The sequence below is a fragment of the Geotrypetes seraphini genome, chromosome 15, assembly GCF_902459505.1.
Source record: "Geotrypetes seraphini chromosome 15, aGeoSer1.1, whole genome shotgun sequence".
Taxonomy (NCBI): Eukaryota; Metazoa; Chordata; class Amphibia; order Gymnophiona; family Dermophiidae; genus Geotrypetes; species Geotrypetes seraphini.
In genome coordinates, this window is record NC_047098.1 from 23,785,716 (window position 1) to 23,801,920 (window position 16,205).

At 45.9% G+C, this 16,205-nt stretch overlaps 1 protein-coding gene across 1 annotated transcript in view; it reads right to left on the minus strand.

Moving 5' to 3' along the window:
* PLEKHN1 (pleckstrin homology domain containing N1) overlaps positions 1–16,205 on the minus strand; it is a 63,294-nt gene that overhangs the window by 7,431 nt on the left and 39,658 nt on the right. Inside the window, exons 10-11 of the mRNA XM_033922969.1 lie at positions 7,384–7,538; positions 5,233–5,427 (exon numbers count right to left, since the gene is read on the minus strand). Of these exons, the coding sequence (XP_033778860.1) occupies positions 5,233–5,427; positions 7,384–7,538 (350 nt within the window). The remainder of the gene's footprint in view (positions 1–5,232; positions 5,428–7,383; positions 7,539–16,205) is intronic.

Genomic DNA, 16,205 nt, shown 5'->3' on the forward strand with positions numbered 1-16,205 from the left:
TTCAATTTTCTTGATAGTAGAGGGGATATATGTGAAGGGGAGGGGAGACAGGGGTTTTGTTGATCCTTGCTGTGTATTATAATCACCCCCCACATACTCCCCAGTACCTTTTTAATCATCCCCCCTCGGTACCTTTTTTAATTCCTCCCATCTTTCCCAGCCAGTGGCGTACAGGCCAGAAGCGCAGAGATCAGGAGCAATTCCTCTGCACGCCTGTGTGGGCCCATGCCGATCTCCGAATGGCTGCAGTTAGTTCTTGTGAGTCCCGCGAGAGCTGACTGCAGCCATTCAGAGATCAGCGCAGGCCCAGGCAGTAGCACAGAAGGCTTGCTCTTGATCTCTGCGCTTCTGGCTGGGAAATTTGCTAGACCACCAGTTACGAGTGAGCGGGTGAGATTAAAGTTGCAGCAGTGGTGGCTTTTTTAAAAAAATATGTGGCAGCGGGGGGAGGTTTAAAAATATGCGGTGGCGGCAGAGGCTTAAAAATATGCAGCAGCGGCGGCAGGGGGGTTTAAAATATGTAGCGCCACTGCACAGGGAGCCAGGCGGAGAGAGGGCAGTTAAGCGCAGTGCCTGCGCGGAAGGATGCAGCTCGGGCGACTTCGTTGTGTGAAACGAAGTTCGTTGTGGGAAGCAAGACCTGAAGTTTGTTGTGCGCAGCGTTCGCTGTGCGAGGCGTCCGTTATGCGAGGCACCACTGTATTCAAAAGGTTTGTGCTGTTAGCTTTATAGTTAGGCTCTTCAGTTGGCCTTTTTAAATATTTCTTATTGGCTGAGTCCTTACATATCTGTTCACAGTTTCACTAAGCAGCCTAAAAGGTAGATGGCAACAGGGAGAGATTTTAAGTGAGGAAAGTAAATTAAGTACCTAGCTCTTCATTTTCAACACTAGACACTTAAATTAGGATCTCAAATCTAGGCAAATGAGTTGTGGGTCGAAATTTCAAAGAGGCCAATTGAACAACCTCTCTCTTAGGAGCACAAAACCTTGGAACATCAGCTTTCAAAGAGCCTATGTTTGACTGAAAATTGGGAACAAATTTAGGAGCCCAGATTTTTTGAATATCGGGCCCTAATTTATTACTATCTTTTGAATACATCAATTGCGTCCAACCTACCAGGACAGCTGCCCTCACCACTGATGTGAGGTCCTACAAATCAAATAAATCCTAAGGAAAACTGGATATGCAGGTAGTGACCCTATATATTGAAGTCATGTTATAATGCATATGAACTTTGCAGATTATGCAGTGTCCATCCTCAAATTTAAACAATACAGTTGGTGTGACATTGGAACACTTATATGTTTTGTTATATGTAATCTTATATCCCGACAAATCTTCGCCAAGCAGAGTTCAATCAGTATTATCACTATATAAAGGTAAACATATAGTGTGAAATCTAAAACAGCTTAAATTCCTAACATGTACTTCTAAAACAGTGGGTTGCAAACTGTATTTTCATTACACAGAGATAAACATACAGTCAAACTGAACCTCTAATATAGACTTTTTTAAAAAGCCGTGTTTTCAGGTTTTTGCAAAACAGCATACGTGGGAGTAGCTTTCATCTCTGGCTTTCTCCTCTGGGAGGTACACATTTTGAACATAAGAGCATAAGAATAGCCTTACTGGGTTAGATCAATGGTCCAAGCCCAGTAGTCCGTTCTCACAGTGGCCAATCCAGGTCCCTAGTACCTGGACAAAACCCAAAGAGTAGCAACATTCCATTCAGAATCCTAAAGAATAGCAAAATTCCGGAATCCCAAAGAGTAACAAAAGATTCCGGAACCCCCAAAGAGTAGCAACATTCCATGCTACCGATCCAGGGCAAACACTCTCAATAACAGGCTATGGACTTTTCCTCCAGGAACTTGTCCAAACCTTCCTTAAAACCAGCTACGCTATCTGATCTTACCACAACCTCTGGCAATGTGTTCCAGAGCTTAACTATTCTCTGAGTGAAAAAATAAAAGTATTTCCCTGTAACTTCGAGTGTTCCCTAGTCTTTATTTGACGGACATGCTACATCGCCGCTGAAACAATTGCACTGGTTACCTGTGTTGTATCCTACAGAATAGAAGGTTGTGGTGTTGATTTACCAGACTCTATCCCCCCCCCCTCTTTTACAAAACCGCAATAACAGTGTTTAGCGTAGGCCAGCGTACTGAATGCTCTGTGCTGTTCCCAACGCTCATAGAAACTCCATGAATGTCAGGAGCAGCGCAAAGCATTCAGCGTGCCGGCCTATGCTTTTTTTTTTTTTTATAAGGGGGGGTATATTAGGTTGCTCCCTAGTATTTGAAATTGCATACTCCTTTGCATGAAATGAGAATGAATTGAAATTGCAGGACTGATAGACGTTTGTCTGTATTAGGATTGAATACTACACACTATGCAGAGAGGACAATGGTTGCTTTTTCAGCAGCAGGCATATTATTATGGAATAGGCTTCAGACATTTGATTTTGTTCTACAATGATACAGTTTAAGAAAGTGTGGGAAACCCATCTGTTCTTATAAGCTTTTTCTGGTACAGTATTTGAAAGGATAACGTTCTTTTTTTTTTTTAGAAATAGTTAAAAATTATGTATTTATTGTGTGCAAATTGATATTCTGAATATTATTGTTATAATAAAATGTAAAGATAAAATATTTATTTTATTTTTTCTAATTTTATGTATTTTACCATATTAATAACTGTTTTGTTTTTTTAAAAACTATTTTATTAAATACAATAGTGTAATACATTTAATTGCTGCCTTTCTGAGTTTTTTCATTACACATCTGGGATGGGATGGGGGGAGGGTAGGGAAAGGTACTGATAAAGATGTTTAGTATTGTTAATATTAATAATTGATGGAAGAGGGTTGGGTATAGTTATGATTCTATAATATTAGTTTGAAATAGTGTATTCTCTTTAATATTTTGCTATTTTCAAGGATAACGTTCTTAAATGTCCTTGGAGGGAGGGGATTCCTTTGTTCAATCCTCTCTAGGGGGCATTTTGGCCCTGATTTCTACAAAATCCGCCTAATGTTAGGTGCTGATATCAGCACCTAGCTTAATCGGTGCCAGTATTGGCACTCAACACCTCAACTGGCTTTAATTGGCTTAGTTGAAAGTTAAGCACCTAACTCAAAAAAACCCCTCAATTCTATAAAACAGTGTACACATCTCTCTCGTTATTCGCGGGAGATAGGGGCAGAGCCGGACCGCGAATATCCGGCTCTGACCCACCCTCGCCTCCCTCCCGCCTTCCCCTGGCATTACCTGGTGGTCTAGCGGACTTTTGTGGCAGGAGCGACCTTCCTACGCTCCTGCCCCATGCAGATCGCCAATAGGAAATGGCTGTGGGGAGTTCCCGTAGTCTCTCAAGACAGCCATTTCCTATTGGCGATCTACACAGGCAGGAGCGTAGGAAGATCGCTCCTGCCTCGAAAGCCCGCTAGGCCACCAGGTAAGGCCGGGATGCCGGGGGGGGGGGGGGAAGGCAAAAATATGGATTTGGTTTTTTCCCCCCTCCCTCCCAAAAAAATCACAATTATGTGAAATCGCGAGTGCGGAAACCGCGAATGGGGAGGGGGAAGTGTATCTCAAACTATGCCACGGCACGATGGTGTGCCCCAAAGAGATTCCAGGTGTGCCACAAGAGATTCCAGAATTTTAATTTATTTTTAAAAATTCACTAGACATGCACATCGCGTACACAAGAGTCAGTCAAAGTTATGAGTGTCTACACGTGTAAGGATACAACTGTCCAGACAAGCATCATTCTTTGACGTGACCGGTCCTTGAAAACTAAAGGCAAGTAATTTTATTTTGTATCCTAACTTGAGCAACAAAACCAATCAAGGCTTTGTTACTGTTTGGATTTTCTTAACTTAGCGAACTTGGATTTTCAGCTCTGACAGAAATTAAATTGAAAAAAAAAAAAAAAAAGAGGATGACTGCAGATGACGGATGATGAAAATTGTGTTTCCTTGTCGACTATTGAGCCGCGTTTTGAGTTAATTTGCACTCAAAAATAAGCACATCCATCGCATTGATTAGCAATTCTATCTACTTTAGTTTCACCGTTGTTACAATTACCCATACATAGCTTAAAGAACTTTAAATTAAAAACTCAAAAATTTAGGGCCTCTTCTGTTAAACTGCGCTAGCAGTTTCTAGCGTGGGGAGTCGCACTGAATGTCCCGCGCTGCTCCCGATGCTCATAGAGTTCCTATGAGCGTCGGGAGCAGCGCGGGCCATTCAGCGCAGCTCTCTGCGCTAAAAACTGCTAACGTAGTTTAGCAGTTAATGCCCAGTTATAAAATTGCCCTTTATGAGACAGGAATATTGAGGTTCATCAGTAAGATGCCAGAGCTACTTCTGGCTTTTTATTCTCATCAGCACGGCAATTGGGGGCGATTGGTGGTGTGTGCTATGCACGGGGTGTATTATGGAAAAATTGCACAGACTAACATCTATTTGTTATGGTGGGAGCCTCCATAGTGAAGGGGGCCCTCTGGTTCCAGTATGTGTGTTGTTGATGGGCTTCCCCTTCACTATGTATTTGTACTTTTCTTGTTATGTCTGTTTGCTTTTTGAATAAAAATTATTTCAAACTACAACAAAAAAATTAGAAACCAATTTGATAGCAAATATCAAAACTGGGAAAATAACCAACATAAAAATAAGCACGACAGGTACCATCCTAGGGACCCTACTGGCAGACTAGATGGACCACATAAGTTTTATCTGCTGTCATCCACTGAGTTTGTCCGTCAAGCCCCTTCCCTTCTTTAAAAACAGACTGAAAACCCACCTTTTTGATATAGCTTTCAATCCTTAACCCTACTCCTCTGCCCTCCAACCCAGCCCGCTGATTAACCGTTCCACTTAACTGTACCCATGACATCCTGTTTGTCTTTGGGAAGCAGAGCTGAGATTGTGATGTCATAATGCCTCATTCCACCAATAAGAGCCAATCTCATCAGTGATGTCATAATAGCTTGATTGTCCTGTACTCCCCTCTGCCCTCCAACCCAGCCAGCAGATTAAACGTTCCCCTTAACTGTATCCATGACATCCTGTTTGTCTATCTTGGCTGTTTAGATTGTAAGCTCTTTCGAGCAGGGACTGTCTTCTTTGTGACTCTGTACAGCACTGCATACGTCTGGTAGCGCTATAGAAATAATTAGTAGTAGTATTGCTGTGTTATTATTGCTGCCAAACAGATGTGTGCTTACATGAACAGGCTGAGTGTAGCCTGGAGACAGAGAATCCTCTGGAAGCTTTTGATCGGGCAGAAAGGCAAAGGACTGCCGGTCAGACATGGAGCCAGTGTTGTGGGGGTACCGACATGAGTTGGGCATTTTTCCAGCTGATGTCCAGGAACTGGTGCGTCCTTCAGAGCCCAGTGAGCTTCGCTCACTTCCTGGAAGCTGTAGAACAGAGAGAAGTTGAGAGCTGCCATCCCTCCCTCCTCTTTTCAATTTTTTCCCTGTTTACATATTTCTTATTTTTTGAAATAAATGGTGTTGTTTCCCCTTATAGACACAATCCTTGCTTTTATTAATTTCCTCCAGCATCTGCTGTTGTGATGTCTGTGCTGCATTTATGCTTGACGTGTATCACGGCATGGGTCTAAAAAATGGAGATTAGCACAAAAGAAGGGTGGATGTGACTCAGGGCTAGATTCACTAACGCCTCCGATCATCTAATGATTGTATCTAAAATGGTTTAGCAACTGACAGTATTTGCTGACCCACTGCTCTAAACAGGCTCACCGCGTGGTTTTCCATGTGGTCCTATATTCTCCGATTCTGGCATGCAAATGAGGTCATTAATATTAAAACCAGACATCCGATTGATGCCCTAAACTTGCATGCCAGAATCGAGTCAGTAGGATTGACCCGAAAAAGCCGACTTCCTGTTTTATCATTTTTTTCTATGGGCACAGATGTTTTGTGTGTACAAAACACGCATAATATCTGGCCCATAAAAAAAAAATTGCCATGCCACTCCCCACCCCTCGATGATGGCCCTCCCTGACCCCCCCGACCACAAAATCCCCCATGTCAGCCAAAATCGGCAGGAGGGATGCTCACTCCCTCCTGCCCACTGCGAAACCCCACGTACAAACACTGCCCCCCTTTTGCAAGGCCTCCTAAACCAACCCTTCCCCTCCCCCGCACCCCTTCCTACAAAAAATAACTGCCACTGGATGCCCCCCTGAACCTCTCCCCTTGAATCCCCCCACAACATCCCAAATGCTGCCCCGTACCTGTAAATTGGTTGACAGCAGGAAGGAAGCACAGTCCCTCCTGCTCCTCCTGCCCGCCACTGCAAAATGAAGGACCTTCCCCTTCCAGGTACATCCTGGCATGCCCAGGGAGGGGCCTAAGGCTCTGATTGGCTCAGATGTTGGGAGTGGGCATCCCCCCTGCTGATTTTGGCTGGAAGGGGGGAGTTCCACAGTGGCAAGGAGGGAATGGGCATCCCTCTTGCTGATTTTGGCTGGCACTGGGGGAGGGGGGTTCCACGGTGGCAAGAGGGAGTGGGCATCCCTCCTGCCTCTATTCTGTTTTTGGGGTGGGTCATCGGTGGGGAGGTCATCTGGGAGGGCCAGCATTGCATTTTTTTTAATGGGGCATCCCTCCTGTTGTCAATTAATTTACAGGTACGGGGCGGTGAGGGGGGCATCCAGTGGCAGGAGGGAGTAGGCATCTGTACTGATTTTTGATTTTTAGGAAGGGGAGCAGAGGATGTGTCGGTTCTGGAGTGGTGGTCTGGGGGGGGGTTACGGTAGGCAGGATGGAGTGGGCATCCCTCCTGCTGATTTTGGCTGGTGTGAAGGGGGGGGTTGGGAGTAGGCATCCCTCATGCCTCTATTCTGTTTCCAGGATGGGTTGTCATGGGGGGGGAAAGTCATTTGGGAGGGCCAGCACAGCATCTTTTATTAAATGAGGCAGATATTGTACTTGTGTAACACACACACAACATCTGTGCCATTAAAAATATGAGAGAAAGAAAGCCTCAGCAGTGGAGTGGCAGGAGGCTGCTTTGGGGCTTTCTATGCCGTTCAGCCCAAACCGGCTGTGTGCATGTATCCAAGTCGCTCACAGAGCAATTGGTGGGATGCGATTATGGCAAACCTCCACGCAAATCATTTGTATGGAAACTTGTTGGAACATCAATTGCTGTTCCAGAGTCAGCCCCAAAAAATCAGCCAACAGCGACTCACACGGTCTTAACAACCATTTTTTGTGCATCTAGTCCTCAGTGGAAGAAGCTTCCCAAAACCTATGCCATAGGGTCTCTGCCTGGTCTCCATCTCTATACATTCCCACAGCCTCATTCATTATTTTAATAACTCTTCAAATGATAACAGTACTTACCTGCCCACTGTGTGCCATCCTAGGCCCAGAGAAACTTTCTGATCCACTCAGAGAAGAGTCCCGGTTCTGTAATTTGCTTATTCGTAAGCACTCTATCCATTCCTGATAATCCTCCTGGCTGAGGCAAGTGACTCGGATTGTATTTATAAGGGTACCTATGGGCAACAAACACGCATCCTTAATAAATATCTCAAGGCATGTCCCCCTAAGGTAGATACATAGCATGCCTTCCATGTGACATCTTACACAACCCACTATGTGATCCCACACTCACAGAGAATTTTTTCCAATAAAAATCACTTCTATAGGTACACAAAGGGAAATATTTTTTTTTGAGTAATGGAAAATTTCAATTGCCCTCCTCAAAAATGCTCTGTTGTCATGAGCCTTAACATAGTCGAGCTTCGAGCTTCAACAGTCAACGAGCAGAAAATATGGAATATAAGAACACGTTTCTGCTGGTTGAGTGCAGATAAGTATTATTTTGGGTTTCATGTGATCATGTGCTCTTACATCTGGAACTGATGGAAGACTTTTTTGGATTTTGGTTGGTTTTTTTATTTTTATTTTTTGAGTTATATGAAAACTTTTAGACTGCTGGTCATATAAAGCTCAACAATTTAGAGCCTTTTTTCCGAGCTCCTTTTTTCTCCAAATTTATTTGTATTTAATATTTATTTAATTCTTTGTAGTGTTTATATGTTCAGTCATGTCACAATAAATCAATATTTCGGTTTTTTAATTTAGTTATTGATGCTTTCTGATTACCGCAGTATTCTTCAATTGTTGAGATTTCAATTACCCCCAATATTTATTTTTTTCTCCAAAGCATTTAATTGAGAGTAAGAGAGGAGAATTTATGCTGTTAACCCATTTTAGTTTTTGTCTAGATAGGAGGAGGAATATGCTTGCATTTTGCCTGATTTGACAATGTAGGGAGGTATAGTATTCGATATATATTTACAAAGAAGACCTATGAACATGATAACATGTTATAACACGAGGCTACAGGTGATTTCTGGGTTGCAGGAGTGGTTTTATGAGTTTTTGTTTAAATGATCATGAACATCTTTTTTTATTGTAAACCACCTAGGATTTTAGGAAGGTAATAAATAGTTTTAAATAAGCAAATATTTAACCCCACCCCACCCCCTTTTTACAAAACCGTAGTGTGGTTTTTTGCACTGGCTGCAGCTGTAACAGCTCCAATGCTCATAGGAATTAAACATGTAAGAGATAATCCCTGCTCAGTAGAGCTTACAATCTAATCAAAGCAGGACACATAGGAGTTAGGGTATTTCTCATAGAGGGAATTTTAAAACAGTCATTGGTAGTGTACAAGCGAATAAGTTAGGAGTTAAAAGCAGCCTTGGAAACATGGGCTTTTAGCCTAGATTTGAACACTGCCAGAGATGGAGCTTGATGACTCAGGCATGTACCTTTCAATTTAAAAAAAAAAGGGTTGTGCATAGGGCAGATTTGCCATATTTCATCTTTCAACACCGTGTAAGGGGACCTGCATAATTCTGTAAAGAGACTTTTACCATTGCCAAAAAGGGTAAGAGCCAGATCCAGGGATAGGAAGAATAATCCCTACATGTGCATCTGCAAAGTACATAGGGACACAAGGACTTACATCTCCTGCAGTCCTCTACATTGTCCCTTGAAACATGTGTTTCAAACTAAGGCAGCACTCATTTTAAAAACTCACTGCAAAACACCTTATTTTTTTTAATTTATTTTTTTTTTTTAAACCATTTTATGCAGTGGGGGAGAGTGTGGCACAGTGGTTAAAGCTACAGCCTCAGCACCCTGTGGTTGTGGGTTCAAGCCCACACTGCTCCTTGTGACTCTGGGCAAGTCACCTAATTCCCCCCCAAAGCCCCAGGTACATTAGATAGATTGTGAGCTCACCAGGACAGACAGGGAAAAATGCTTGAGTACCTGAATAAATTCATGTAAACCGTTCTGAGCTCCCTTAGGAGAACGGTATAGAAAATTGAATAGTGTGAAAAGTTTCAGCCTCCAATAACCAGAGCTGGTATTGTGACATCATAATGCCTCATTCCACCAATGCCAAAGAGCCAACCTCATCAGTGATGTCACAATGGCTTGATTGTCCTATACTTGGCTCACTTTGGCTACATTTTGATTTCTAGAGTGGCGCAGTGGTTAAAGCTACAGCCTCAGCACCCTGAGGTTGTGGGTTCATACCCAAGCTGCTCCTTGTGACCCTGGGCAAGTCACTTAATCCCCCCATTGCCCCAGGTACATTAGATAGATTGTGAGCTCACCAGGACAGACAGGGAAAAATGCTTGAGTACCTGAATAAATTCATGTAAACTGTTCTGAGCTCCCCTGGGAGAAGGTATAGGAAACAATCTAATATAATAAAATGGTAGGACGCGCATGCGCACTAAAAAAAATCGTGTTCCCTGATCCCGTCGCGGAAACACGAGTGCGCATGCGCGCCTACTACGTCACCACAGCCTGCTCTCCACCTCGCGCCGCTGCAGGCCCCACACTCGCAACTCACACATCCGCTGCAGCCTAGCAACTCCGACCACAACCGCCTATGCCGGCTCAGGCTCCCGCCGCAGTGGAGGGACGAAAAAGCCTATGACCCCCATCTTCAAGGTTTGTCTCCAGCGCCTCTTATTTGCTCTCCGCTCACCTCTCTTCCATTGACTCCGAGAGGGACGCAGTGCGACCGTGTGGAAGGAGGGTGGGGGGAGCGAATGGTACGGTCGGATGGGAAGGGAAGCACTTTAGTCCATGGGTGGCGAAGGGAGCGACACTCCGCAGTTTGACCGGGCAGGTTGGTTGGCGTGTACGGGAGGGGTGGGGGAGGACCGACCAGGGACTTCTGCTAACGGAGCTGGACCCCGCCTGTCGGCAGCGGATCGACCACATGGCGAACGGCAGACAGAGGTGAGGACGGATTGATGGGACATGCTGGACTGTTGGGGGGGATAGACATTCTGCTTTGGTGGGGTTGGGGAAAGGAAGGGAGGCCTACTGCTGCACAAGGGGAGCAGGAAGAGGTGCTGATGGACAGGGGTGGGGGGGAACGGAAGGAAGGGAGGCCTACTGCTGGACAGGGGGATCAGGAAGAGGTGCTAATGGACAGAGGGGAAAAAAAAGGAAGGGAGGCCTACTGCTGGACAGGGGGAGTAGGAGGAGCAGGAAAAGGTGCTGATGGATAGGGGGGGAAAAAGGAGGCCTACTGCTGGACAGGGGGAGCAGGAAGAGGTGCTGATGGACATGGGGGAAAAAGGAAGGGAGGCCTACTGCTGCACAGGGGGATCAGGAAGAGGTGCTGATGGACAGGAGTGGGGGGGGAAAGGAAGGAAGGGAGGCCTACTGCTGGACAGGGGGATCAGGAAGAGGTGCTGATGGACAGAGGGGAAAAAAAAAAGGAAGGGAGGCCTACTGCTGGACAGGGGGAGTAGGAGGAGCAGGAAGAGGTGCTGATGGATAGGGGGGAAAAAAGGAGGCCTACTGCTGGACAGGGGGAGCAGGAAGAGGTGCTGATGGACAGGGGGGAAAAAGGAAGGAAAGCCTACTGCTGGACAGGGGGAGTAGGAGGAGCAGGAAGAGGTGCTGATGGATAGGGGGGGAAAAAAGGAGGCCTACTGCTAGACAGGGGGAGCAGGAAGAGGTGCTGATGGATGGGGGGGAAAGGAAGGGAGGCGTACTGCTGGACAGGGGGAGCAGGAAGAGGTGCTGATGGACATGGGGGAAAAAGGAAGGAAAGCCTACTGCTGCACAGGGGGATCAGGAAGAGGTGCTGATGGACAGGAGTGGGGGGGGGGGAAAGGAAGGAAGGGAGGCCTACTGCTGGACAGGGGGATCAGGAAGAGGTGCTGATGGACAGAGGGGAAAAAAAAAAGGAAGGGAGGCCTACTGCTGGACAGGGGGAGTAGGAGGAGCAGGAAGAGGTGCTGATGGATAGGGGGGAAAAAAAGGAGGCCTACTGCTGGACAGGGGGAGCAGGAAGAGGTGCTGATGGACAGGGGGGAAAAAGGAAGGAAAGCCTACTGCTGCACAGGGGGATCAGGAAGAGGTGCTGATGGACAGGAGTGGGGGGGAAAGGAAGGAAGGGAGGCCTACTGCTGGACAGGGGGATCAGGAAGAGGTGCTGATGGACAGGGGGGGAAAAGGAAGGGAGGCCTACTGCTGGACTGGGGGAGTAGGAGGAGCAGGAAGAGGTGCTGATGGATAGGGGGGGGGAAAAGGAGGCCTACTGCTAGACAGGGGGAGCAGGAAGAGGTGCTGATGGATGGGGGGGAAAGGAAGGGAGGCGTACTGCTGGACAGGGGGAGCAGGAAGAGGTGCTGATGGACATGGGGGAAAAAGGAAGGAAAGCCTACTGCTGCACAGGGGGATCAGGAAGAGGTGCTGATGGACAGGAGTGGGGGGGAAAGGAAGGAAGGGAGGCCTACTGCTGGACAGGGGGATCAGGAAGAGGTGCTGATGGACAGAGGGGAAAAAAAAAAGGAAGGGAGGCCTACTGCTGGACAGGGGGAGTAGGAGGAGCAGGAAGAGGTGCTGATGGATAGGGGGAAAAAAAGGAGGCCTACTGCTGGACAGGGGGAGCAGGAAGAGGTGCTGATGGACAGGGGGGAAAAGGAAGAAAAGCCTACTGCTGCACAGGGGGATCAGGAAGAGGTGCTGATGGACAGGAGTGGGGGGGAAAGGAAGGAAGGGAGGCCTACTGCTGGACAGGGGGATCAGGAAGAGGTGCTGATGGACAGAGGGGAAAAAAAAAAGGAAGGGAGGCCTACTGCTGGACAGGGGGAGTAGGAGGAGCAGGAAGAGGTGCTGATGGATAGGGGGGAAAAAAAGGAGGCCTACTGCTGGACAGGGGGAGCAGGAAGAGGTGCTGATGGACAGGGGGGAAAAAGGAAGGAAAGCCTACTGCTGCACAGGGGGATCAGGAAGAGATGCTGATGGACAGGAGTGGGGGGGAAAGGAAGGAAGGGAGGCCTACTGCTGGACAGGGGGATCAGGAAGAGGTGCTGATGGACAGAGGGGAAAAAAAAAAGGAAGGGAGGCCTACTGCTGGACAGGGGGAGTAGGAGGAGCAGGAAGAGGTGCTGATGGATAGGGGGGAAAAAAAGGAGGCCTACTGCTGGACAGGGGGAGCAGGAAGAGGTGCTGATGGACAGGGGGGAAAAAGGAAGGAAAGCCTACTGCTGCACAGGGGGATCAGGAAGAGATGCTGATGGACAGGAGTGGGGGGGAAAGGAAGGAAGGGAGGCCTACTGCTGGACAGGGGGATCAGGAAGAGGTGCTGATGGACAGGGGGGGAAAAGGAAGGGAGGCCTACTGCTGGACAGGGGGAGTAGGAGGAGCAGGAAGAGGTGCTGATGGATAGGGGGGAAAAAAAGGAGGCCTACTGCTAGACAGGGGGAGCAGGAAGAGATGCTGATGGATGGGGGGGAAAGGAAGGGAGGCGTACTGCTGGACAGGGGGAGCAGGAAGAGGTGATGATGGACAGGGGGGAGGTAAACAAGGGAGAAGGGCTGCTGCTGGATAAGGGGAGGTAAAAGGAAGGGAGAATGGACAGGGGGAGCACGCAAGGGGTGGTGTTGAACAGCCAAAACAAAGAAAGACAGAAATACAGAAAGCGGCTAAGGAGACAGAGAGAGAAAAAAATAAAGACAGACACACACATACATTCTAGCACCCATTAATGTAACGGGCTAAAAAAGACAGAAATACAGAGAGAAAAAGAAATAAAGACAGACACACACACATATATTCTAGCACCTGTTAATGTAACGGGCTATAAGACTAGTACATAAATAAACATGTTAGGTTTGTATGGGTTTAAGTTTACAGACACGTCACTGGTTAGGGGTTCTGTTGAAAATTACCTTTAAAAGTTGACTCGCAGTTGCATTAATTGAACTATCCTTCCAGATGAAGTGTCCTTGGTGCTGAATTATGGAGCCTGCATTGGCTAGATCAGTCCATCCTTATGCCAAACTAAGCAACATCCTGCCGGTTCTAATTAATCATCTAAAAGAAGCAGTGGACCCTACAGAGTGACCTTAGGCTCCTAAGCATGGGATTGGACCACCAGAGTTGTTAGCTCACACCTGGTACATGCTATATTGCACACTCTAATCCAGTGGTTCCCAACCCTGTCCTGAAGGAACACCAGGCCAATTGGGTTTTCAGGCTAGCCCTAATGAATATGCATGAAGCAAATTTGCATGCCTATCACTTCCATCATATGCAAATCTCTCTCATGCATATTCATTAGGGCTAGCCTGAAAACCCGACTGGCCTGGTGTTCCTCCAGGACAGGGTTGGGAATCACTGCTCTAATCTGCATATTACACTAATGAACACACACCTGAGGCACAGTGTCCCTGTTTGCACAGCTGAGTCACCCACATCCGGTGAATGAAGTGGTTCTGTTCCAAATATTACAGGAAACAAAACGCTAGGAATGTTCTTATCAGCACAGACAATGAAACTTTATAGCTCTCTAAACGTTAGTGTGGAAGTCAGAAAGTCCATCGTCTGGCCTTGTGTCCAGACTCCAGAGGCACTTCCGGCAGAAAAAAAAAAGGCCTCAGCCAGCCATAGAACGTTCAAGAAAACCCTTCAAAGACTCCGAATGATTCAAAATTCGGCAGTTCGCCTGATTTTCGGTTTAAAAAATTGGGAACACATAAGTCCCTATTATCAAAAACTCCATTGGCTGCCCCTCGAAGCAAGAATTTTGTTTAAATTTTCTTGTCTCTGCTTCAAATCAATCTTTGGTTTGGCCCCTACGTACCTGATTTCCCACTTTAATCTGGGTTATACTACCAGGCCCACATGTAGAATCCATATATTTTCCCACCCAACAATAAAGGCCTGCTGTTACAAAAGATTCCTGGACAGAACTCTAGCTTTCCAGGCAGGCAAACTGAACGAATGGCTGGGAAACATTATCAACCACTCCTCATCCTATTTTAGTTTTTAGAAAATTAGTAAAAACGAAACTGTTCAACCGATTTGTTACCTAAGAATTTGTCCGTTCATTACCCCTCTCCTTTTCCGTTCATCACCTCTACTACTCTGTACTATGATATTCATTGCTTCTACGCTACAGGGGTTCAAGGAGGGTCTAGATAGGTTCCTGAAAGAAAAGGGGATTGAGGGGTACAGATAGAAGTGGAGGTAGGTTACAGAAATAGTCAGAAACCACTTCACAGGTTGTGGACTTGATAGGCCGCCGCAGGAGCGGACCGCTGGGCGCGATGGACCTTTGGTCTGACCCAGTGGAGGCAACTTCTTATGTTCTTACATTGTAACATTGCCGCCGATTGTCCAGCTTTCTTATTGCATTTGCATTCTTTGTACTTGTATTCATTGATTCTACATTGTAACTATATCGCTGATTGTCCAGCTCTTCTTACTGTAAACCGCCTAGAACTACCATGGCTTTGGCGGTATATAAGAAATAAAATTATTATTATTATTATAGCAGATCTGCTTCAGTGGACAAAGGAGCAAAAGCTATATTCTTTTCTTCACCATTTTTTTAAGGGAAAGGGAATGCGATTTGACGTACCACCTTTCTGTGGTTACAAGCAAAGCAGTTTACATATTATATACAGGTACTTATTTCATACCTAGGGCAATGGAGGGTTACGTGACACTTGCCCAGAGTCCAAGGTGGGATTCAAACACAGTTAAAGGTTTATTTAAAATCTGATTAATCACCTATTAAATTGGGAGAACAAAATTAAAATAAATAACGAGACCCAAAACACAAAACAAGACCTACTGACAAACAGAAAACAAGAGGATAGAGGGTGAAATACAATAATTTTAGATAAGAAGACATCTACGGATAACACAAAAGGATAGGGGAAAGTTAGTTGAGAGCTGCTTTTGCATAGATTGTAAAAGAGTCCTGAATTATGGATTAAAAGCGTCTCTGACGAGGAAGCTTTTTAATCAATATTTGGGTCTTCCATTAGATAGGAGGGCAGGGAGTTCCAGATTTGGGGCGCAGTAACAGCAAATGATGTACGTCGCACATGAAAAGTTTTGAGGGAGGGAACAAAAAAATAGATTTTGAGAAGATCTAAGAATTCTGGCTGGAGTGTGCGGAATCAATAGCTTATCAATAAAAGCTGGAAGTCTGGATTTGAGCGTTTTAAAAGTGAGAAGTGTGATTTTGAAAGCGATGCGATGTGGAATGGGAAGCCAGTGTGCATTTTTTAATAACGGAGTGACATGACCTTTTTATTATTATTTTTTTTTTTTTGCATTACTAATAATTTTAATAGCGGTGTTTTGAATGAGTTGTAGCCGTCTGATTTCCTTTTGCGTAATTCCTTTATGGAGAGAGTTGCAATAATCAATTGTAACGATAACTAGTGAGTGAATTAGAATATTTAGAGAGGAGGGCTCAAGGAAGCTGGAAAGAGATCTAATCAAGTCTGATTTTGTAAAAACAATTTCTGACCACGGCACTAATTTGCTGGTGGTGATTAAGCTTGCTGCCTCTGATCATGCCCAAGATTTTTTGTTGCGGATACCTCGCTGATCGGTAACTTATCGATACAGATGGGATTGAAAATTGTATGCCCTCCTTCCAGGGAAAGAGTAGGCAGTTCCCCAGATTTTCAGGCTGCTGCACTAACCCCCTCTTCTACAAAGCCGCAGTACGGTTGCCGCGCGGTAACGGCCCCAAAGCCCATAGAGATATAAAGGGCTTCGGGGCTGTTGCCGTGTGGCTTTGTAGAAGAGGGGGTAACCATTAAGCCAGCGTCTCTCAAACTGTGTGCCCCAGCACAGTGGTGTGCCCC